The sequence below is a fragment of the Colobus angolensis genome, unplaced genomic scaffold (assembly GCF_000951035.1).
Source record: "Colobus angolensis palliatus isolate OR3802 unplaced genomic scaffold, Cang.pa_1.0 Scaffold132, whole genome shotgun sequence".
NCBI lineage: Eukaryota > Metazoa > Chordata > Mammalia > Primates > Cercopithecidae > Colobus > Colobus angolensis.
The window spans coordinates 1,677,538-1,701,512 of NW_012114400.1; the positions used below are offsets into that span (position 1 = coordinate 1,677,538).

The 23,975-nt window shown below is 38.7% G+C and overlaps 2 protein-coding genes across 5 annotated transcripts in view; one reads left to right on the forward strand and one right to left on the reverse strand.

Moving 5' to 3' along the window:
* Positions 1 to 12,072, reverse strand: part of TRMT1L (tRNA methyltransferase 1 homolog (S. cerevisiae)-like) — a 41,241-nt gene extending 29,169 nt beyond the window's left edge. Inside the window, exons 1-5 of one of the 3 annotated variants that reach the window (XM_011934179.1) lie at positions 11,613 to 11,932; positions 11,447 to 11,498; positions 6,681 to 6,791; positions 5,250 to 5,363; positions 1,450 to 1,514 (exon numbers count right to left, since the gene is read on the reverse strand). In XM_011934179.1, the coding sequence (XP_011789569.1) occupies positions 1,450 to 1,514; positions 5,250 to 5,363; positions 6,681 to 6,791; positions 11,447 to 11,498; positions 11,613 to 11,687 (417 nt within the window). In that variant the 5' untranslated portion in view covers positions 11,688 to 11,932. Of the gene's footprint in view, positions 1 to 1,449; positions 1,515 to 5,249; positions 5,364 to 6,680; positions 6,792 to 11,446 lie in introns of all 3 variants that reach the window. The other 2 variants (XM_011934178.1, XM_011934180.1) reach the window with 2 other exon arrangements.
* Positions 12,003 to 23,975, forward strand: part of SWT1 (SWT1 RNA endoribonuclease homolog (S. cerevisiae)) — a 128,195-nt gene continuing 116,222 nt past the window's right edge. Inside the window, exons 1-4 of one of the 2 annotated variants that reach the window (XM_011934176.1) lie at positions 12,003 to 12,137; positions 15,792 to 15,884; positions 21,482 to 21,562; positions 23,254 to 23,312. In XM_011934176.1, the coding sequence (XP_011789566.1) occupies positions 15,801 to 15,884; positions 21,482 to 21,562; positions 23,254 to 23,312 (224 nt within the window). In that variant the 5' untranslated portion in view covers positions 12,003 to 12,137; positions 15,792 to 15,800. Of the gene's footprint in view, positions 12,281 to 15,791; positions 15,885 to 21,481; positions 21,563 to 23,253; positions 23,313 to 23,975 lie in introns of both variants that reach the window. The other variant, XM_011934177.1, reaches the window with a different exon arrangement.

Here is a 23,975-nt window from a genome sequence, read left to right on the forward strand (position 1 = left end):
CTTTACAATAGGCCAGAAATTTAATTTCCTAGCTTTTCCCATTCATTCCAATCAGAAAATAATTGTATTTTCTATAAGTTGCATTTAAAAATGGCGTAATGTTAGAAGTGGTGTGCTGGTAAATGTTTATTAACTGGCTCTCCAGGAAAATAAAGCCCCGATTTGTAGTATTTGCAGATTTCTGTGGCATAAATACTCTGCCATAGCCAATTTCAAGCTACAACTCTCATAGATTTTAAGTTATCAGTGTAACATCACTGAATGTGAATTTAGGAAGAGATGTGCATTATTATACCATTACAGAGCACTGCCACCCAGCAGACACAATAGATGTAAATAACTGTAAGTGCACAGATAATATTAAAATGCAGCAGAACAATGATAAAGGTGAATATTCGTTATCTTTATTTTTTAATATAACTCATTCATTTTTAGGTTTATATAACTTAATTTTTAATGGTGGCCATACTAAACAACCAGCTTGAAAGATTTCTGAAAATTTGAGCCAGCTCCAGTACCCCACTGAATGTTAAGAGACATAATTAGAAGCGTACTTTTCTAAGTAAAAAATTTCTCACTTCATAATTTCTCCTTTAGCTGAGAACAAAAAGACTGCTTCAGTGGCTCTTTCCTAGTTTTGATGCCTTTTACTCTTAGTGCTGCTACCTCCTTTTTACTTGGGACCTTACAGCAAATAGAAAACCGTCAAGCACATTACCCAAGGTTCCTTGTGGTACTGTGATTATCATATTCAAATATGGACTTGGACTAGGTTGATGGACCAGAAACTGTTTTGACTACTACTTACAGAATATTTTCCTTTTTGTCAACACTATACTGCTTTTAGTGACTCAAAATAAAATTTAATAATGAGAACTCATTACGCGAATATGCATTCAGGATAGTGTCACTAAAAAATTTTATAGTTTGTATTTCCCTTAGGTCAAATCTACCCTAAAAATAAAACACATGTATTTTTTAAAAAGTTACTAAGATTTCAGAAAGTTTCTTGATTCTCTAAGATTGAACCTAAAAGGAAGGATTTGGAGAAGATGAATGAAATCAAAACCCACTAAGACATTTACTAAATCACAGAAATTGAAGCTTCTATTCCACGATCAAAATTTTAAGAGAAAAAACTACTCTCTAAATTTTCCATTCCAAAATTAGTAAATGAGTTAATTTTCATTTTGAACACAAAGAAGCAATTTATCTGACTTAAACTAAAAATTATAAAATGAGAACTTCAATATAGCAATTTTTTTTATACTATGACAGTTTCACACTATGATAGTTTTCCTATTATGATAATCTGAAAGGACTCAGACACAGAATTTTAGAGTAAACTACACTGCTGAACATACACATTTTAGTTCCACAGTAAGTAAAAACTACGCTTTCTTTAAAAAGGCCTACATTTAAAAATAAAACAATCTAATATCTGATCACCTGTTCTCCAATAATGTTTGGTTTCACTGGTCGACAAGGTAAGTGACAGATGCACATCCTGTAACCTAGAATAAAGAACAGCTGGTTATCATGTCACTATTCATTAAATATTCAATTATCAAAAATTATAAGCAAGTTTTATAAGAATTGGAATTAATCTTATATTTGTAATGTCATAATTATTCAAATGAGATTGCTTTAGTTTATACAATTGTTATGCATGAGATACATGTGTATGTATACATACTTACGTATATGTATCTATATACACACATACAGAGGGATCCAGGTTTGAATTCTGGTTCCACCATGACTATCTGTTTTATCTTGGATTAGTCGTTTAGTGTCTCTGGGACTCAGCTTTATCCTATTCTCTGCCACCTTGACTTTTTCTTAGGCTTCATCTTTGCCTCATGCTATTGATATATTTGCCATTATACAGACCCTTCTTCATCTATGACATGGTACTATCTTGGTGTTCTTCCCACCCTTCTTCATCTTCTTTACAGGTCCTCTTCCTTCTCTCATGCCCTAAAATGTAGATATTCCATAGGCTTGGGTGGCTAAGGGACTTTTTTCTCATTTCCTTGGCAACTTAAGCTCCTTTCACGATTCCAATTAAAGGAATCCCAAATTATAGCTCTAGTTACTAATTCACTCCTAAGAGCCAGATCCCTATTTCCAATTGCCTATTAAGGATATGTAACTGATTATCTAGTCAGCATCTCAAAACCTACTTGTCAAGACTAAACTGATAATTTATCTTACGTCAGGTCTCTTTCCTTTTTTTAAACGATAATGCCTTACAGTTGCTCTTAACTCAAAGCCTGTAAGTCATCTCTAATGCCTTTTTTCTTATACCTCAGATCAGATCATTTCTTACTTGCATATGCTGAAGTGCTCCAAGATTTAGTTCTGGATGACTTCTTTTTTCCATCAATATGTACTCTTTTAGTTACTTATCTGATCTTATGGCTTTAAATACCATCTGCCTTCTGGCAACTCCCAAATGCATGTCTTTTGCCTCATATTCTTCCTGAACTCCAGATTCATATAACCTATGGGCTACCTGACATCTCCACTTAGATGCATCCCATCCTTTAAATTCCAAAATTTCTGGTTCTGGCCTTCTTTCCCACACTTGATCCTAATGCACTCTTCTCCAGCTCAGTAAAGGCCAACTCCATTTCTCTACTTGCTCAAGTCCCAAACCCAAGCATTCTTGGCTCGTTCTCTCACATCTCACATCCATTCCTTCAGCAGATCTTGTTGTTTCTACCTTCAATTATTTGTCAACTACTTTGAAACCTGCTCACCAAGACAAAAAAACTATCATATCTTCACCATCTACCAGATCAATACCATGTGAAAGAACCCAACAGTCTAATGTACATGAGAGACCCACATCCATGAATAAGTAAAGAAATACTACAAGAAACTATTTAAGAAAAGAGAGTAACTTGGAGGAGGGAGACCAAACCTAAAGGCTAAACAATGACCTAAGTGAGGCTGGAGGCGGTGGCTTGTGCCTGTAAACCCGGCACTTTCGGGGGCTGGGGTGGGCGGATCACAAGGTCAGGAGTTTGAGACCAGCTTGACCAACATGGTGAAACCCCGTCTCTACTAAATATACAAAAATTAGCCGGGTGTGGTGACACATGCCCGTAATCCCATTTACTCAGGAGGCTGAGGCAGGAGAACTGCTTGAACCCAGGAGGCGAAGGTTGCGGTGAGTCGAGATTGCACCACTGCACTCCAGCCTGGGCAACAGAGTGAGACTCCATCTCAAAAAAACCCACAAAAAACAAACAAAAAACACAATAATCTAAGTAAAGAATATGAAAGAGATCCTTTTAATTGAAATGAGAGCTTTTTTTTTTCATAAGAAGACAGTATGGTTTATCATACATTCTTTTTTTTTTTTTTTTTGAGACAGAGTCTTGCTCTGTCACCCAGGCTGGAGAGTGGCTGGATCTCAGCTCACTGCAAGCCCCGCCTCCCAGGTTTACGCCATTCTCCTGCCTCAGCCTCCCAAGTAGCTGGGACTACAGGCGCCCGCCACCTCGCCCGGCTAGTTTTTTGTATTTTTTAGTAGAGATGGGGTTTTACCGTGTTAGCCAGGATGGTCTCGATCTCCTGACCTTGTGATCTGCCGTCTCGGCCTCCCAAAGTGCTGGGATTATAGGCTTGAGCCACTGCGCCTGGCCGGTTTATCATACATTCTTATATAGAATTAAACTTAAAAGACAGGATGGCCCCCAAATTAGCTCTAATTCCCCTTTCCCTAAACAACTAGTGATAATCTTTTTAGCAGTACTACTAACAAAATAGTTCCAGCATAGTTCTGACTTCTTTCCTGGGTGTCTCTTACTAGCTGCTTTATCAAGGCTGGTTGACACTCCAACCATACTTTACAATTTCTGTGCTCACATAATCATATACAAATATAAACGTATATATGTTTAAGATTGATACTTAGGTTTCTTTTGAGGGTGAGACTTTTTGTTTTATCCAAATGGAACATTATAACACCTTCCCTATATATTGCTGTTTTCATTAGTAGTTGACCATGGAAATACTTCTAAGTTACCTGGTATATATCTAATATACTCATTTCAATGGTTACGTAATATTTCATGGTATGTACCATAATTTATTCAATCATCTCTTTTAATTCTAAGTTTTTGTTACCAATATTGCAATGAATATCCTTCTACATTTATCTGTGCCTGTTGATTCTTTTACTTCTTCGTCTTTTTTTTTTTGTTAAGAAACAGAGTCTCACTCTGTTGCCCAGGCTGGAGTACAGTGGCACAATTATGGCACTGCAGACTCAAGCTTCTGGACTCAAGCAACCCTACCACCTGAGCCTCTCTAGCAGTGGGGACTACAGGCACAGGCCACCTTGCCTGGTTAATTTTTTTACTTTTTATAGAGACAGGGTCTTACTGTGTTGCTCAGGCTGGTCTTGAACTTATGGCCGCAAGTGATCTTCCTGCCTCAGCCTTGCAAAGTGCTCAGATTACAGGTATGAGCCACTGTGTCCAACCTCAATTCTTTTACTTCTAAGGCACTCCTAGCAGAGGAACTGAGTGGTGGATGGATATGTGTATTTTTAATTTTAAAAGATGTTGTCAGATCTTTTCCCAAAAATGCTATAATAACTCACATAATTCACTTAGGAAGCCCTTTAACTTGAAAAGTTCTCGTTTTCTGTCCTTTGATTTTATTCTTTTCATCATGAGTCAACTTGTTGAACTTATTCCCTCAAATTGTGTCATTTTTATATTATAACTGATGTTTGTTTCCATTTATCTGAAGTAGAAAATGGCTATGATTTCTGAATTATCTTGTATCCCACCACCATTCTGAATTCTCTTAACTCTAGTAGTTTTTTTAAGCCATCAGCAGAAAAAGAGATATTATCTTGTATTTTCCAATATTCATACAAATTATTTTATTTTCTTGTTTTACTATGTACTATACCTTCCAAAATATGTGTAAAATAAAAGGAAAACTTATTAAAACATTGTTCAAGAAGCAAAATGGACTCCTAGGGCCAGAGTACTCAGTATACAACAGATGCATAATAAATGTTTGCTGAACTAAACTGTGTCATATAGATCTCTACTGCCTATAAAGCTATATGGTGTTTTATTAAATACATTAGAAATGAGGGCATTAAACCCCTCACATTTTAAACTGAAAATATTTGATTATATTCATGATAAAATGCCAAAACTGGTAATAAATGTTGAATTTCATATATATTACTTCTTTGCCAGCACAAAAATACTAACCTTCAAATTCAACTGAGACTTTCCAGTGTAAATTCTGGAGGTGACGACGAAGCTTATGGCTATTACAAGCTCTGAATTTTTCCTTAGGGCACAATGGACAAGCCTGTCTGTTGCCTTAAAAAGAAAAAAGAATCAGTAAACCACAGAATATTCTAGTTATTAATGCCTGGATTCAGCTACAAAGAGGTTAATGGGGTCTCCCCCTCCTACTTCTTAAAGTCTTTGTTAACTTTAGGGAGAAGTCATTACTCTTGACCCAGGAGATAGTTCGCAGTAATTGTTGTAGCACATGATCAGTGGTTGTTTTTTCACCCTAAAATTTTCCTCTCTGTGGCTAGCTGATGTGTTTGTTGTTACTGGGAACAAAGAGGTTGAAGAAGTGATAAACTGTATGATATCCTTCTGGCCAAATTTTCTGCCACTGAGAGCATCACTCTGTATTTTGGACAGCTGAAAGGACAGCAGTTACACTCCCAAAAGGATAGGAATTGGACAAAGAGCAAAAGTATCTGCTGTGGTATTCCTCTACTAAACTGGCAGCAACAAAAACAGTTAATATGTGGAGTTAGAAAAATGGAAGAAGGAAGTGGAAGGAATAGATGGGATCTGATATAACTGCTGTTCTGAGACTGGGCACATAGTTACAGTCACCGTATCCATTACTGAATTTATAAGTTCTTCCTTGTTTATTAACATATTCTCAAAAAGATTATGTATCATCAAAATGTCTTAATTAGAAATATAATGTATCTCAAATAAAAACTTTGATAGTATAGATGAAAGAATTAAATTTCAAATTCAGGTTTAAAACAATAAAATATACAGCAAGAATCAATAACAACACATTTAGTAATCTTTTTCTTATCATACCTGTCAGCTCATATTAATAATTTTTAACCCAACAAATATCTTTCACATATAGTGTAATACAGTATATGTACAATTTTTATTTTTAAACTGCCTACTTCAAAAAAACCAAGTAGTCAGTGATCTTGAGGCTGCAAACCAAGCACTGAGAGTAGAGCAGAAAGAGAGCAGTATGGGGCACTGATAATGCGGGACTCTCACATGAGCCCTAAATTGCCTATCTTGGGACTTCATTTACCTGGCAGGATATTAACCTTTTAAGACACTGTTTTTTGGGACGTCTGTTACTTGTAGCCAAATGCAATTCCTAACTTGCTGAATTCAGACAGCCCTTAGACATCTGTGAAACTGTAATTGTCTTGAGGAGTTGTAAAATAACTTATTTCCATAGCAAGTTTGCACATAAGAGGCTGACAATTTCCTAAATAAAAAACTGTATTTTACCACTGCCCTAGTTCAGTAAGAATAAACAAGTCTACTCTTACCAAACTTATTTTCGTGAATGCAAAGATGATAAATTATTAGAAATTAAGAAAAAAAAAAAAAACTCAAACATGGAAATACCTGCATCAAGATTATCTGAGTCCAATGAGCTGGCAGAGTCAAAATTTCCTTCAGTTACAAAAGCTAACTTCTCTAGATCAGGAAGCTGCCTTTGAATTGAGATGTGTCTCTCTGAAAAAAAAAAAAAAAAAAAAAATGAGAAGATTATGCTTTAACAGTTTGTATTCTAGTTCCATTTTTATTGATCATGTCATATAGAAGTTTATTTCCTATAACACAGTGTTATGGACCTAGATGGGGAATATTGCCACAACTTGGTTTATAAAATAACAAGTGTGCTTCAGAATGAAAAGTTGGGGGAAACCCCATTGTATAAATTTAGTTTGAAAATTTAATCTAATTAGTCAAAATAATTCTATGAAAAATGTTTCTCTCTTATACAAAATACTGAAGAAGGAAACGTAAGCCATGTTTTCTATCTTCAAAGAACTTTCAATCCGGTGGGAAAAGGCAATATGTCAACTTCTATCATATGAGATAGGATGAAATGAACACTAGATGTCATATGATGCAGGCATACAGAAGAAGGAACAATTAATTCTAACAAGTTACTCTGAGAATGTCTTTATTGAAGTGCCACTTGACTGAGACTTAGGTATGAATAGAATTTCAGTAAGTAGAGATTTGCTAACTGGCCTCATAAACTGAAGTAACCTCATGAACAAATGCATGTGGTATAAAACATACAACCATGCCACCCCACCCTTGGTTGGAATGTGGTATATTTGGGGGGACAGAGTCAGTAGAAATGTATGCAGCCAAAGATGCAGTACAGACCAAGGAAAGCATAAATTCTATGCAAGTTAGTTTGAACTTTACTCTTCAGGTAATGGTAAGTCTCCGCAGGTTTTTGAGGAAGTGAATTATACAATCTGAATGAATTTCAGGAGGTTATCTCACCAGTAACACCAAAGATCAGTAACAGAGAAAATTAGCAATGGGAAGAAACAGAATAAAAGGTAAAAAAAAAAAAAAAAAAGCAACAGAACTTGGGATATGAGAAGTAAAGGTGAAGGATAAAATCAAAGATGATTCTAAGATTTTGAGTTTATATGGTTGAGAATAATGGTACTATTAAGCAAACAAGATAGAAGAAACTCTTCTGGCAGAAAGGAAAAGAGAAAGGAAAATGTAGTTTTTGACATAGTGTGTTTGATGTACTACTGGAACGGTATTCCAGTAATAATGTACAATAGGCAGCTGGCGATTTGTTTTTGGAGCTCAGGAGGGATTCTGGAGATACAAATCGTAAGTAACACGTTAGGTGAAACTATGAGAATAAATAAGAAAGTCTAAGAAAAAAAGTGTGAAAAATAGGAGAAAAAGCCACGACCCAATCTTATCCAGTTATGACTGATTTCAAACAAGTAGGCTATATAAAATTAATTTTAAACAGTGATTTATATTTTAATTCTAATGCATTTCAGATTTCTCAATCATTACATATTTGTCCCACTAATGCATTTTCAGGTTTCTCAAGCATTACACACTCTTCAAATTAAAATGCTTGTAAATTTGGAAATAACATGCATAAGTCTAAAATATGTTTAACACGTTCTGATTGGGGTGGGTAGTGGATACATTTCTCAATGTTGCTGAACCCGCTACTGATTATTATAGATAAATAAAATCTGGTAGTGCGGTATGAGAGATGTAGATATTTATAAGAAAAATTAAGTAGAAGGAATCAGGAAAGTAGATTCAGAAAGAATAAATGGTAAGGTGAGTCAAGATAATGCAGAAGCCAAGGGAGAAGAGTCTATAAACGCAAACGTTCAACAAAGTATCACAAACAGTTGTAGAGATCAAGAAAGCAAGTCTGGTGACCTTTAAGAAAGCAGGTTCAGTGAGGTGTTTCGGAGTAGAAACAGAATTGGAAGGGGAAAGGAAATACAGAAAATTAGTTTTTCTTTTTTTGAGAAGTTTGATGGTATAAAAAAGGAAATGAATGATACTGTAACTTGCTTTTTTTAAAGTATGGGGAACCTGAATATATGTGCATTCCAAGGGAAAGGAACAATTACAAAGTGGGGACTGAATATATATTAAGATTAGGAGAAACTGACAGGTAAAGAGCCCAAGGAGACAGGAGATGGTGGGATAAACCACAGGGCCCTGTAACATTATGTTATTAGGTTATACAATTTAAAACCTTGAGACTTTAAAATTCAATTCTTGATATTAGCATCATCTTGCCTACTTCTCTCCGAGCTTCACTATCAGTTCATTTGTTTACCCATTTGTATAATTTGTGTCCTTGTTTGCTTTCCCCACAAATAAGCAACAGGAAGACAAGGCTTATTTCTTGCTCATCTTTCTGATGGCCAAGTGCCTAATGCAGTAATTTGCAGACAGGCAGCACTAAAGTTTGTTAAACAAGAAGTTAAAAAAATCGTTAGACTTTTTGGATGTAGTAGCACACTGTGTTAATAATTTTGGAATCCAATTCAGCACTATCAGACATTCCTGCTCAAATTTATTAAAGGGCAATTTTTCATATGATTATTATTTAGAGATGGTGTCTTGCTCTGTCACCCAGCCTCCACGGAATGTAGTGGCTCAATCATAGCTCAGTGCAGCCTCAAACTCCTGGGCTCAAGCAATACTTCTGCCTCAGCCTCCTGAGTATCTGGGGGTATAGGCTTGTGCCTGGTTATTCACTTTATTTTTAAAGCAGCAACAAACAATATTGGTTAATTTTTTATATTAGATACTGGTCAAATGAGTTATAATGAGATATAGTTTCTATAAACGGGTAGAACTTTTTCATCTTTCATAAAAATCTTTTGCTAGGTCAGACAGTAACATTCCAGAAATGAATCCGTGTGTACACACTAACCTATCTAACTTGTAACCATAAAGGCTTTCAGTTCCAGAGTTCAAAGATCTGTGTATGTGAAACAAGATAAACAGCAATCAATAAAGACGTGCCTATTGAAATTATTCTATTAAATAACACAAAATAAGAGAAAGGAGTTTAAGTTAGAAAACTAAAAATCCTGTGGTCCACTACCAAAGAAACTCTTGAAGATCTAAAAATTCATGATATGCCTATAAACATCTCTGACATCACCTTCTGGTTTAAGACAATATGTATCAGACAATCTGTATGCAAAATACTCAATCTGCTTTTTGTAACACACTATTAATCCAGAAGTCAACAGGCAAACCTCTTGTTAAATTAGATGTCTCCAAGATGCGAGGAGGGTCTTTTACAACTTCTTCTATTACTTTTCCTCAATTTTCAATTCTATTTCAGATAGGTTACCTTCATCTTACTTATGACTGATTTCAAAGGACTAATTAGACCAACTAAAAATAATTTTTAAAATGTGATTAATATATGTATTAATTCTAATGCATTTCAGACTTCTCAATCATTACATATTTGTCCTACTAATGCATTTTCAGTTTCCCATACGGTATGCATTCCTCAAATTACATATTTGTAAATTTTGGAATATATAGATAAGTCTTTACTATGTTTAACATATTTTTGATGGTGGCGAGGTGGAGAATGCATGTATTTCCTAAAGCTGCTGAACCACTTCCGACTAATATAAACAAATACAACCTGGAAGTGAGGTAGGAGGCTACTTTGGAGACTAGAACCCCCTCAGCTCCCCATACTTCCCCTATCCCTACCCACTGTACCTGAAGAAACAACTGGCTTTATTTTGTACCTACAAGCTCTAATCTTATATGATGAGAAGGGGCTTACCTGAAGCATCCTGGCTTTTGTCTTTCCTGTGATTAGCCCTACTCTGAAATCTATAACAATATGTATGTTGTTTCAAAACTGCAAAATAATCCTATCTATATCCAATGTTTTATAAATATTAAACTCAAAACCGGCCTAGAAGTAGGAAAAATAATGAATTAAAGATTATTTTAAATTCCAATTCAGAAAGCACATAAAGGTCAATTTACGACCACAAACTAAATGTTAAAACAACTTACATTGTCTTTCTTAGACCTTACATTTTAAAATGTTAGAAGATCCTTAAGAAAGTGTTACTCATCAATCTTTTAAGTTCCTATATGGTCCAATAAACCACCACTTAGAAAACATGCAGGCACATTGAGAAGCACAATAATATGGGCCATTAATTCTCAGCAGTCTATTTCTGATGGAATGGAGTACAAAACTCAATTGGTATTTATGTATGGGTGAAAACGTCCATAAATTTAGTCGATTCTTTCCTAAACTACTACTCAGCCTCAAAATCTCTTCGGAAGCAAGCTGCCCATAGGCGGAAAAAAAACTGAAATGAGAAAAACTCATCTCCTTGTGTATGTCGAAGCAGAAAAGCTAGTTGACAGTAATGGTTTATAAATGTTGGCAGCTAGGATCTACTACCGTAAACAGGTTGCCTCGGTTACTATGTCACATTTGAAAGAACTTAGTTAACCACGGTAGACTGGACTGTGGGAAACTACCAAATTATGTGTAACTTCCTATTTTTGTACCTTAAAAAGATTCCCTTTTACGAAAAAGCCCTTAACCTCATTATTTCCTTCTATCTGCAGCATTCCTGCCCTCCGCATATCCCTCACCGTGACATCCTCGAGGCTTATGAAGATGCCGTCTCCCACTCTGTACCCTTGCTTTAGCCGCTACACGGGCCTCTCTTCCCTCCCCTCCATTTTCCTAAACCTGCCTTGCCCCATAAAAACCATCCCGGTGAAGAAGGGTCTCCCCTACTTCCCAGCAAGGCGCACTTTCTCTCTTCTGCGGCAGAAAGATCTGGGCCTCCTGCACTTACTGCTTTTAGCCTCCTCAGGGGCAGAGGCTAGGGACGGGGACAGGGCCGGAGCCTGGGCCAGGGCAGGGGCTGGGGCTGGAGCCGAGGCCGGAGTCGGAGCCGAGTCCAGAGCCGAATCCGGGGCCGGAGCTGGGACCCCAGCCGAGTCCCGGGCCGGGGTCGGGACCTGGACCTGGACCTGGGCCACCTCCACCTCCTCCTTCTCCAGGGGCAGCAGCTCCTCCTCCGCCATATTCTCCATAGTTACCGCCTCCGTGCCAGGCCCGCCCGGGGACCCGGAGCGGGGCTCACGGCGGGGTCAGAGAACTGACGTGAATGCCCACAGGGCTGGATCCAAGGAGTAGGGAAGCAAATGGGGAGGGCGGGATGCGTGCAACAGACAAAAGATGAAGAACCAGTGACCAAATCCTGTTAGCAGAAAATACAAAGCCAGAAGCAGCGACTCCAGATGCAGTCCGCTTCCCTTTCCCCGAGGCGTTACGACACCACCACAAACTGCGCAGAAGCGTACTGGGGACGGCGTCCAATTGGGTAAGAGGGTTCAGTTTCTACTGTGCGTCTCCTTCCCACCGGCCAACCACCAGACCCAACAAAGACTACAGCACCCAGAGTACACTGCGCAGCCTGGGGCGGGGTCGGTGATCAAGCCTTGCAGGAAGTAAATGCGAATCTAAGCAAAAGCTGCGGAGCGGTGGGTAGGCAGTCTGGATCCGGGCGCAGAACTACGTTTCCCAGCGGGCGTACGGTTGGTGGGGCGGGGTGTGTCGGGGGGTGGGGGGTCCCTCTCCTTTGGCCTGGGGCTTCGGAGTCGCCACAGCAGCCGGGGCTGGTAAGGTAGGAACTTGGCGGGGGGTGCGTTAACGTTTTGCTGGGCAGGTTCCCGCTCGTCCCCCGCCCCAAGTATCCTGGCCGGTGGGCGGCCGGCCGGGCTGGGCACTCAGGAGTCACCCGGACCTGGGCGGGGCGACTCTGTGGGCGGATCCGGGGACGAGCCAGCTCGGTGGAGGGTGTGGTTCTGGCCCGGCTTGCCTCCGGGGCTGCCCCTTGCCCGGTGTTGGGGTCTGGTCGCTTCGTGCGGAGCCCGCGGGCCGCGGCGGTTTACTAGCAGCTGACGAGCTTGCCTGTCCTTCCAGCTGGCTTGGAATTAGGGTCTGTTTTTCATTTCGCACCCTCATCTACACTGTGACCTGAACGCTGTTTTCCTTTGTTTTTATTTTTGCTTTAGTCTTCCTGTTGCCAATATCAGCAGTTCTGCGGTGTGGCCAGTGGATAGAAATTAGTTATTTTGCTCTATTTTGCCTTGTTTTCAGGCTTTTAGTAACCAGAGCTCTGAGTGAGTAGAGCTTCGGGGCATTTGATTTTGATGCGTCTCAGATCCCCAAAGCATATGCTAGTGAGTCCCCTGTCCCCCATACTTCTCTCTGCTTCACTCTTAGTGCCTACTTGACATTCGAGGCTGTCTCGTTCCTTTCTTCTGTCCCCCCGATAAATCCACTGGGACAGGAAAGAGAAAAACGTGAACTTTCTGGCTCCTCTGCTTGGGCTTGGTCCGAACCTTCTAGGCAGCAGGGCAGGAGAGGGAAGCCCAATTTAGTCTCAAGAACAAGATGCGCGCTTGCAGTTAGCTTTTCTTAGTTAATGAAGTTGATAAACGCCAGTCTTCTTGGTCTATTTGTTACCTACTTGTTTCAGAACCCCGGGGAAGAGAGAGCATCATTATTTGGCACTTGGAAGCACTAACTGGAAGTTAACTCCTCCCCCTGTAGTTTAAGAACTATATATATGGAGGGGTGTGTATGTGCGTTTAACCTCTCCCCAGTTTAGTGGGAACAGATTATCCCCGTGAAGCTTCTGTGAGTTATAGGCCTAAATCCCTTTTACTGATCTTCCCGCACAGCTTTTATCTAGTATTCCTGAATGTATAGTTGACTCATGGCTCAACAGTCAATTAAAAACGGGATAACACTGACTATAACTTACGGATATGCTAACTATATCTGTGCATCATCCAATAATTCTTGTTCTCATTTCTTTCTTTCTTTTTTTTTTTTTTTACTGTCGTTCATGATGATTTTTTATTTCTAAATGACTAGATGGTTAACTGAAAGCTGGATTCAGTATGTTAATGTCATTTAATACCAGCGGGAAACCAGATTAAAAGGGTTAGATTTTGGTATGTGGATTCTGTGGGAATTTTTGTTAAGAATTTCTAAGCATGGTCTCTGCTTGTAAGACATCCTGAAGAAGGAATCTTCAATGTTTGAAGAATTAAAAAAAAATGTTATTCATCTATTACTGCTGCATAAGTTATACCAAAACATAGTAGCTTAAAACAACAATAAACATTTGTTACTCCACAGTTTCTGTGGGTCAGGAACTCAGAAACGACTTTCTGGGTTGATCTGGCTTTAGGTCTCATGAGGTTGCAGTGAAGGTATGTGCCAGGGTTGCTGTCATGTCACTTGATTAGGGGTGCAGGATCATCAGCTTCATAGGTAGTGCACTCATGTGCCTGGACGTTAGTTGGTTCTGGTTGTTGGCAAAAGGCCAGTAGTTCTTCTCTTGCAAGCCTTTCCATGGGCTGTTTGAGTGTCCTCATGACACTCTGGCTTTCCCTAGAGTGAGCAGTCCAAGACGGGACAAGGTAGAAGTCATGATGTCTTACATGATTTAGCCACATACTACTATGTAGCAATATCTTATTGGTTACACAGGTCACCCCTATTCACTGTGGTAGGGGATTACGTAAATGTGTGATTACCAAGCATCAGGAATCATCAGGAGCCATCCAGCAGGAGACTGGCCAGCACAGGAAGTCTCCCCTCATTTAGTTTATGTTTTGATTTGCATAAAATCAGCAGGAGTTTCACACTAGTACAAATATAAAACATTTGTCTGAATAAACATAAGTGTTTTTCTGGGATAGCCCACAATACTCTCATCCACTGACAGTATTTACTTGATCCACAGCAGGGCTGGAAAAATGAGACTGGGATGGGAAATGAACAGAGGAACTAAAGTGAGCGAATTGGAAGTGGTTCAGAATGAAAGAGTTAATATTCCAAGGAAGAAGAATTCACTCATTTATTCACTCAGTAGGCATTTATGAGCACCTAGGTTTTTGGTACAGCATACTCAAGGAGCTCAGGGTCTAGTAGAAAGACAACCATACAAGCAAGTATATATGTAGACCTTACTGTGTACCAACCTATGCAAGATGTGTGTGTATATATATATATATATATTTTTTTTTTATGTTTTTTTAATTTTGAGATGGTGTTTTGCACTTGTCACCCAGGCTGGAGTGCAGTGGTGCGATCTCGACTCACTACAACCTTCACCTCCCAGGTTCAAGTGATTCACCTCCCTCAGCCTCTGATTACAGGCATGCACCACCACACCTGGCTAATTTTGTATTTTTAGTAAAGACGAGGTTTCATGATGTTGGCCGTGCTGGTGTTGAACTCCTGACCTCAGGTGATCTGTCTGTCTCGGCCTCCCAAAGTGTTGGGATTACAGTGAACCAAGGTGCCCGGCCGCAAGATATATTTTACATCCATTGTTTGAGTACCTCAAAAACCCTGTGCGATGGGTTATCTATTTTATGAGTAATGACACCAAGACTCAAAAAAAATGTGTGATTTGCCAAAGTCTTGTTCAATGAATGACTGAAGGTGTTTCGGGAAAATGAAACGTATGACTAATTGGCTTTGAAATGTAGGCGGTGCAGAATACAGCAGTCCTGGAGTCAGTTGAAAATGGTGATCTGATGCTTATGTGAGAAGTCAGGGATCAAGGCATGGTTTGAGACTGCTTCCTGGAAAGGTGATAGATGAAGCTGAAGGAGAGGAATGGGTAATTTTGAAGGAGAATGTAAGTAAAGAAAAGTGGAACAGTAAGAGAATCTTGTCATTTTAGGAATGGTTAAAAAATAGTAATCATAGTGCTGGGAGCAGTGCCTCACACCGGTAATCCCAGCACTTTGGGAGGTGGGCGGATCACAAGGTCAGGAGGTTGAGACCAGCCTGACCAACATGGTGAAACCCTGTCTCTACTAAAAATACAAAAATTAGCAGGGCATGGGGCACATGCCTGTAATCTCAGCTACTCAGGAGACTGAGGCAGGAGAATTGCTTGAACCTGGTAGGCGGAGGTTGCAGTGAGCCGAGATCATGCCACTCACTGCACTTCAGCCTGGGCGACAGAGTGAGACTGCATCTCAAAAAAAAAAAAAAAAAAAGTGATCATTTTGTAAAACTCCAATCTTTATGTAACTGAAAGAAGACAAATTTCTGTTTTCTTTTTTATTGCAAAAAAAATACTGTATTTTTAATGTTTATGTTAGCTTTTCAGGATGTCCAGCAAAGAATCCTGTGGGAAAAAAGAGACGTCTCAGAGGAAGGACACCACCACTTCATCACCCAATTTTGGTGAAAAAGTAAGAATTTTGATTTACTGACCTACAGATACATTTCTTTTTTAACAATATATTTTTGTTTAATGAAAAAAAATACACCTTACTACTATAATGATTTATGTAAATATTTTGTTCTGCCCAGCTGATCCAGGAAAAGTCATTTGCTTTTCCTGTTTTTTACTTGCATTGTTTTATTTATTCCTCACAACTGTATGAGGTGGGTACTATTATTCCATTACACAGATGAAGAAACTGAGGCTTAGAGAGTAGTTATATAGAGGTAAGTAATTTGCTTAGGTATTCCTGACTTCAATTCTAAGCCCCCTAAATCCCCTCATTCTTAGCAATAACTCAACATTGAACCATTTTCCACGTTTTCTCCTTTTTCAATTTCCTCACCGTTGGCTAGGATTGCATTCTCATCAGTCAAGAATGGTCAGCGCTATGTGGCTGAGGCTAATAGTGGGGAAGACATATTACCATGTCTTTATTCTGTCAGAAACTACCTTAAGAAGTGTTTTGGGGCTGAGTGTGGTGAATCATAGCTGTAATCTCGGCACTTTCGGAGGCGGAGGCAGGAGGACCACTTGAGCCCAGGAGTTTAAGACCAGCCTAGGCGACAGGGTGAGACCCTGTTTGTCAAAAAAAAAAAGACATGATGGTGTGCATCTGTGTTCTCAGCTACTCAGGAAGCTGAGGTGGGAAGAGGATCGCTTGAGCCACAGAGACCAAGGCTGAAGTGAGCTATGTTCGTACCACTGCACTCCAGTCTGGCTGACAGAGTGAGATCGTGTCTCAAGAAAGAAAAAAAGTAGTAGTGTTTTGGTAGATGAAATTTAGGATATCTCATTAAATGAGCTGGCTATTGTCTCCAGGAAGCAAAAGTGCAAAACAAACAAAAAACCATGTAATCGGTTTTATTATATACTCTCTGAATAGTCTGGATAGTTGATCATCAGTATTAAAGAGTGTTGATGCTGTGTTACGTCCAAGATGAGAGACTAATCTGGCAAAGGTGAATATTCACAAAAAAAGTGATTTCTGTGGTAGCAGGTTAGTTCATATGACTTTTTCATGACCTGGGTGAAGTTCCAGATAGTGTACTTTTTGGTGTTTGTTCCTTGCTTACTTACTAACTTTCTGGTTACTAATTTGGTCTTGTAGGTATAGCAATAGTTGGAAAGGTAACCCTAAAGCATGGCCATACAGTACTCTGTGTAATTTATATACTTCCCATCTCCATTTGCCGTTATTAACTGGCATGCTGTTTGCAATTAACCCCTCATTCCCTCTTAAACCTACTCTAGTCAGACTTTTTCTTTCTATCACTCCTATAGCAGTGGTTTCTGTATTGCTAAATCCATCGGTCATTTTTAAGACCTCATCTGACTTGGCATATCAGCAGTGTTTGATGTAGCTGATTACACCTTCTCCTCGAAACACTTTCATGAAGCTTTTTGTTTTTCTCTGAGTCTGCTTGCTACGGAATTCACCTGGCTTTAGAGGTACCATATTCTCCTGATTTTCCTCCTTATTGGTGACTGCTTCTCAGTGTCCTTTGCTAGTTCCTCCTCATCTTATTAAACTGTAATCTTTCAGGTACCCAGGCTTTGTTTTCCCAATTTACTAAATTCTGATTCCATTCTTTGAGTTGCTTAGGCTGAAATCCTTGTGATCGTGCTCTACCTGCACCTATCAGCAAATTCTATGAGCTTTGTTTTTGTAATAGGCATACCTTGGAGATATTTTGGGTTCAGTTCCAGACCAGTGCAGTAAAGCAAATATTGCAGTAAAGTGAGTCACATGAATTTTTTGTTTTCCCAGTACGTATAAAAATTACATTTATACTGTGCTGTAGTCTATTAAGTGTACAATGGCATTATGTCTAAAAAAAGTGCATATGTTAATTTAAAAATACTATAGGCTCAAGCAGGAGGATCCCTTGAGCCCAAGAGTTTGAAGCTCAAGGGATCCTCCTGCCTGAGAATCGTGCCACTGCACATCAGCCTGAGCAACAGAGCAAGAGCCCATCTCTAAAAGTAGTAATAATAAATTTAAAAAATACTTCATTGCTAAAAAAATGCTAACGATCATTTGAGTCTTCAGTGAGTCATAATCTTTGCTGCTAGAGGGACTTGCCTTGATGTTGATGGCTGCTGACTGATCAGAGTGGTGATTACTGAAGGATGGGGTGCTGTGGATGAAGTTTGCCACATTGACTCTCCTTTCACAAAAGATTTCTCTGTAGCGTGCAATTTGGTTTGACAACATTTTACTCACAGCAGAACTTTCAAAATTGGAGTTAATCTCTCAAACCCTACCACTGCTTTATCAATTAAGTTTATGTAATATTATTCTAATCATTTGTTCTCGTTTCAACAGTGTGCACAGCATCTTCACCAGGAGTAGAAATCAATCTCAAGAAATCAGTTTCATTGCTCATTTATAAGAAGCAATTCCTAATCCATTAAAGCTTTTTTTTTTTTTTAAACAGATCTCACTGTGTCGCCCAGGCTGGAGTGCAGTGGTGCGATCTTGGCCCACTGCAACCTCTGCCTCCTGGGTTCAGGCGATTCTCCTACCTCAGCCTCCCAAGTAGATGGGACTGCAGGCACCTGCCACCATGCCTGGCTAACTTTTTTATATTTTTAGTAGAGATGGGGTTTCACTGTTTTGGCCAGGCTGGTCTTGAACTCCTGACCTTGTGATCCGCCCAATTCGGCCTCCCAAAGTGCTGGGATTACAGGCGTGAGCGTCCTCACCCGGCCCCCATTAAAGTTTTATCATGAGATAGTAGCAATTCAGGCACATTTTCAACCTCTCCTTCAAATTCTAGTTCTCTTGCAGTTATTTTCTCCGCTGAAGTCTTAATCTGCTCAAAGTCATTCATGAGGTTTGGAATCGACTTTTCCAAACTCCTGTTAATGTTGCAATTTTGACCTACTGCCATGAATCTTGAGTGTTCTAAATGACATCTAGAATGGGGAATCCTTTCTAGAAGGTTTTCAATTTACTTTGTCTGGATCCATCAGAGGAATCACTGTCTATGGCAGCTATATAGCCTTACAAAATGTAATTTTTAAATAATAAGATGTGAAAGTTGAAGTTACTCCTTGATCTATATGGACTGCAGAATAGATGTTGCATTAGCAGGCATGAAAACAACATTCATCTCTTTGTACATCTCCATCAGAGCTCTTGGGTGACCAGGTGCATTACCAGTGAGCAGTAATATTTTGAAAGGAATCTTTTTTTTTTTCCTGAACAGTAGGTTTCAACAGTGAGCTTAAGGTATTCAGTAGATCATGCTGTAAATACATGTGCTGTCATCCAGGCTTTGTTGTTTCATTTCTAGAACACAGGCAGAACAGATTTAACATCATTCTTAAGGTACCTAGGATTTTCTGAATGATAAGTATTGGCTTCAACTGAAAGTCACCAATTGCATTAGCCCCTAACCAGAGTCAGCCTGTCCATTGAAGCCAGATATTGACATCTCTCTAGCTATGAAAGTCCTAAATGGCATCATCTTTCAATATAAGACTGTCTGTCTATGTTGAAAATCTGTTTAGTGTAGCAACCACTTTCATCAATGATCTCAACTAGGTTTTCTTGATAACTTGCTGTAGCTTCTACATTAGCACTTGCTGTTTCACCTTGTACTTTTATGTTACAGAGATTACTTCATTCCTTAAACCTCAGGAACCAACCTCTGCTAGCTTCCAACTTTTCTTCTGAAGCTTCCTCACATCTGTCAGCCTTCATAGAGTTGAATAGAGTTAGGACCTAGCTCTGGATTAGGCTTTGGCTAAAGGGAACGTTGTGGCTGGTTTGATTTTCTATCCAAACCACTCAAAACTTGCCCAATATCAGTAATAGGGCTGTTTTGCTTTCTTATTGTTTATTTGTTCACTGGAGTAGTGCTTTTACTTTCCCTTTGCATTCATAACTTGTGTAATTGTTTGGCACAAGACTAGCCTTCAGCCTGCGTTGGCTTTTGACATACCTTCCTCAGTCAGCATAATCCGTTCTAGCTTTTGATTTAAAGTGAGAGACTTATACTTCTTCCTTTCACTTGAACACTTAGAGGTCATTGTTGGGTTGTTAATAGGCTTAATTTCAATATTCTTGTGTCTCAGGGAATAGGAAGCCTGAGGAGAGGGAGAGAGACTGGCGAATGGGTGATTGGTGAAACAGAACACACGCAACATTTATCAGTGAAGTTTGCCGTCTCATATGGGCAGTTTGTGGCACCCCAAAGCAACTATAATAATAACATTAAAGATCATTGAACACAGGTCCCATAGCAATATAACAACAATGAAAACATTTGAAATATTATGAGAATTACTGAAGTGTGACACAGAGACATGAAGTGAGCACATGCTGTTGGAAAAATAGTGCTAATGGACTTGCCACAAACCTTCAATTTGTAAATAATGCAGTTTTCTATGAAGTACAATAAAGCAAGGCACAATAAAATGAAGTATACTGGTGTTCAGTGTCTGACTGCCTCCTTTACTGTTATGTCTATGATCCAAGCACCTTGTTTTCCTAAATTATTATAATGGTTTCCAAAATGACATGCCTGCTTCTGCATTTGCTTCTTTATAGTCTTCTCAACACACTAGCTGATGTGGTCCTCTTAAAATATAAGTCCAATCATGTTATTCCTCTGCTAAATACTTTCCAGTGTTTTTCCACTTCATCCAGAATAAAAGCCAAAATCCTTACCAGGGTTGACAAAGCTGCCTCCTCTCCCCATCCCATCCCCCGACACTCTCCTGACATAATTTGCTTTTCTGCTCCATGGCCTCCTTGCTGCTGTTACAACAAGGCAGGCATGTTTCTGCCTCTGGGACTTTGCCCTTGCTGGCATTCCCTTTGAGTTGAAAAACTCTTTCCCTCAATATTCTAATGGTTTGTTTCTTCACTTCATTTAGGTCTCCATTCAGATGTCAAGTCGTAAGTGGGGTTTGACTACTCTGTTTAAAATGGTGTATCTTCCCCACTCCTGACTCCAGCCCTGCCTGTTTCCTTTCTCTGCTTTACTGACTCCCAGCCCTTCCTGTTTCCTTTCTCTGCTTTATTTTTTTCCATAGCATCACCTGACACACTAAATATATTACTTGTTTATTTGTAAATTCCTGTACTAGATTTTGACCTTCATGAAGAACTGTTATTATTTTTTCATTCATCTCTCTCCACTGTCTAGAATGTCTTTGGTATGTGGTAGGTACTTCAAACAAGTTTGTCCTAGGTCTGTTGAATTCAGAATCCAGTGAAAAATAAGTGGATGTGTGGTTTTGCGTTGTAGAAGACTGACTCTCACCATGGCAGTGCCACCTCACAACAACCTTATCTGAGCTGTCAGCGGGCTTCCTGCTCTGACACCTGTATCCTATCTCATCTCTATTTTGTGAGCATTTAGGGGTTCTGGCTTCTAGTTGAATCCCCCTTCCTTTTACCAAAGTTATTGTATCCATAAACATTGTTCCCCACCAAAGTTCATTATTGAATGTAAATGTTGATTCGTAATACTAGTAATGAAATAGTTCTGTGTATACTGTGCTTTATTTTGTGCTTTTTAAAATTTGTTTTCTTTACGGCATTCTTAGGACAAGAAAGAGAGAAAAACCTCAGCAAGTTCTACTAGTTCATCTTCTATAAGATCAGTTTCATCAGAAAAGAGAAAACGGGTGAGTTTTTAGATACCATAACTAACTAAAAGTTATTTATAGTAAAGTTTTAATTGACAGGGGATTTGTGGTATAAATTCCTCCTATACTTTTTCATAGCCAATAGAAAGTCAGTGTTGTTTTCTTTCTTCTCACCAAACCATTTGTCAAGTTTTTTATTTCTTGTGCTGTTAGGCCCTACCATGTGGGATTAAGACAACATGGCTATAAATTTAGACAGTTTTTAAATCCTGTCACATATATGGTTATATTTGTCTTTTTTTTTTTTTTTTGAGACAGAGTCTTGCTCTGTTGCCCCGGACTGGAGTGCAGTGGTGCCACCTCAGCTCACTGCAACTTCTACCACCCGTGTTCAAGCGATTCTCCTGCCTCAGGCTCCTTAGTAGCTGGGATTACAGGCGTGCACTGCCACGCCTATCTAATTTTTGTATTTTTAGTAGAGACAGGGTTTTACCTTGTTGGCCAGGATGGTCTCAAACTCCTGACCTTGAGTGATCCGCCTGCCTCAGCCTCCAAAAGGTTATATTTGTCTCCTTTTGAGGTAGCTGAGGCTGATACATTGTTTGCATTTTCAGATTCAGAAACTGAAATCTAGAAGGTTAAGTGACTTTTTCAAGGCCCCATAATTGTGTACAGCAACAGAACCAAGTCCAGAGTTCTTTCCACTGTCATACAAATAATTAGAAACAGTGACGCAGGTTAAACACAATAAACTAATTCATAGGTTAGTGGTAATGTACTTACCACATTCAAGTTGAAGTTATGTACGTATCCAGGTTAGCTACGTAGTTGTGGTGGGTATAAGATAAGGTAGTGGAAGTTCCAGGGATGCAGAATTGTGTTTTAAGAATTTACTTGTTTTCATATAATTAAGCTAGGTTTCTATTTATTTTTGCAGTATTAACCTTCTTAAAACACCGATTTCATCCCATTTCTCCTCTGCTGAAAATCTTTACTCACTTTTTGCCATTCAAATTTGCTCTCTCAAATTTGTTCGTACCTTAACTATCCAGTTTTTTTTTTTTGTTGTTTTCCCTTCCTCCTTGAAAGAGGCCCTCTTTTCTAGGCTGTTTTTTTTCTTTCTGCTGAATTTATACCAGTTATCCTCAGTTTCTTAGAATGCCTTCTTCTTTTACCCATCTCTCAAGCTTTATTATTTATGGTTATTTTGTCCACCTGTTTTCCTAGGTACCTTTCCTCTTTAGGTGGTTGATATTTTGAACTGTTTTAGCTCTTTTTGACTCTTCTGCTTTGACACTTAGTTACATCATTGTAGTAGGTTATTTGTACATGTTCGACTTCTCTTGTCTTTATTGTTTTATGTAAAACCATAAGCTCTAAGCTCTTTAGGACATGGATTATATTTTGTGTCTCTCTTATCTTTCTTGTGCTTGGTCCTGTTTCCTCAGAGTACGTAGAGAGACAGGATGGTAGCGCAGAGAGAGTCAGACAGATCTAGTTTCAGGTAACTGCTCTGCTGTGGACTTGCTCTGTGACTTTAAGGAAGATACTTACCTCTGTTTGAGTTTTGTGAAACGGGCACAGTGATAATATCTGTCTCACCAAAATATTGGAAGGATTAATTAAAAGTATTGTGTCAGCCTATTCACTATTATACACTGTGGGAAAAAATATGTACCAGTGCACATTTTATGTTTCCTAAGTGATAGACCTTTTTTTTTAAATTTCAGAAGTCAGATCATATAGATGTTCTGTACTGTAATATAAAAAGAAGACAAGAACAGAAAAGGTAAATTTCTTCTTTTTAATTTTACTCTTTTGGTTTAGAATTATGAGACTAAATATTCAGATTAAAAAATTTTTAAATTTACTTTGAAGAGAACAGTTTTGCATGCAAATATCTCTAGCTATATCACTGATTATGATTATAGAATTCTCTTAATATTACTATAAATTTAAGAAAGAACTGGGTGAAATAAAAGTCTATGAAAACTATTGTGTAGATGACACTCAAATGTACATTTTTATCTCAAGTGATTTGATTTTGGCACATGATTATAAGATGCATAACTTCATTGCATACGATAGTGAAGTAAATTATGAGGCTGATTTAGAGATTTTGGATAAATTGTTTTCACATATTACCCATGAAGAGAGTATGTATCTTACAGAATTGATATGGCTTTAAAACCATGTTTATTAACCAGTATGTGGTTATAGCTAGAGAAGTTGGGGAATGATGGTCAGAATAATGGAAATTATTATTCTTTAATTTCTGCACTTTTTGGATAAAAATTTCAGTGAAATTTTGGTGCAGAAAGTACTTGCTGCTAATAGGGGTAAATAAGTATACAAAGTTATAAACGTGCGATAAAACTTGGTAAGATCAAGGTTTCTCCAAAAATAAGAAGTTAAGGGAAAACAAGATAGCATTAAATATTATAAATAGAAG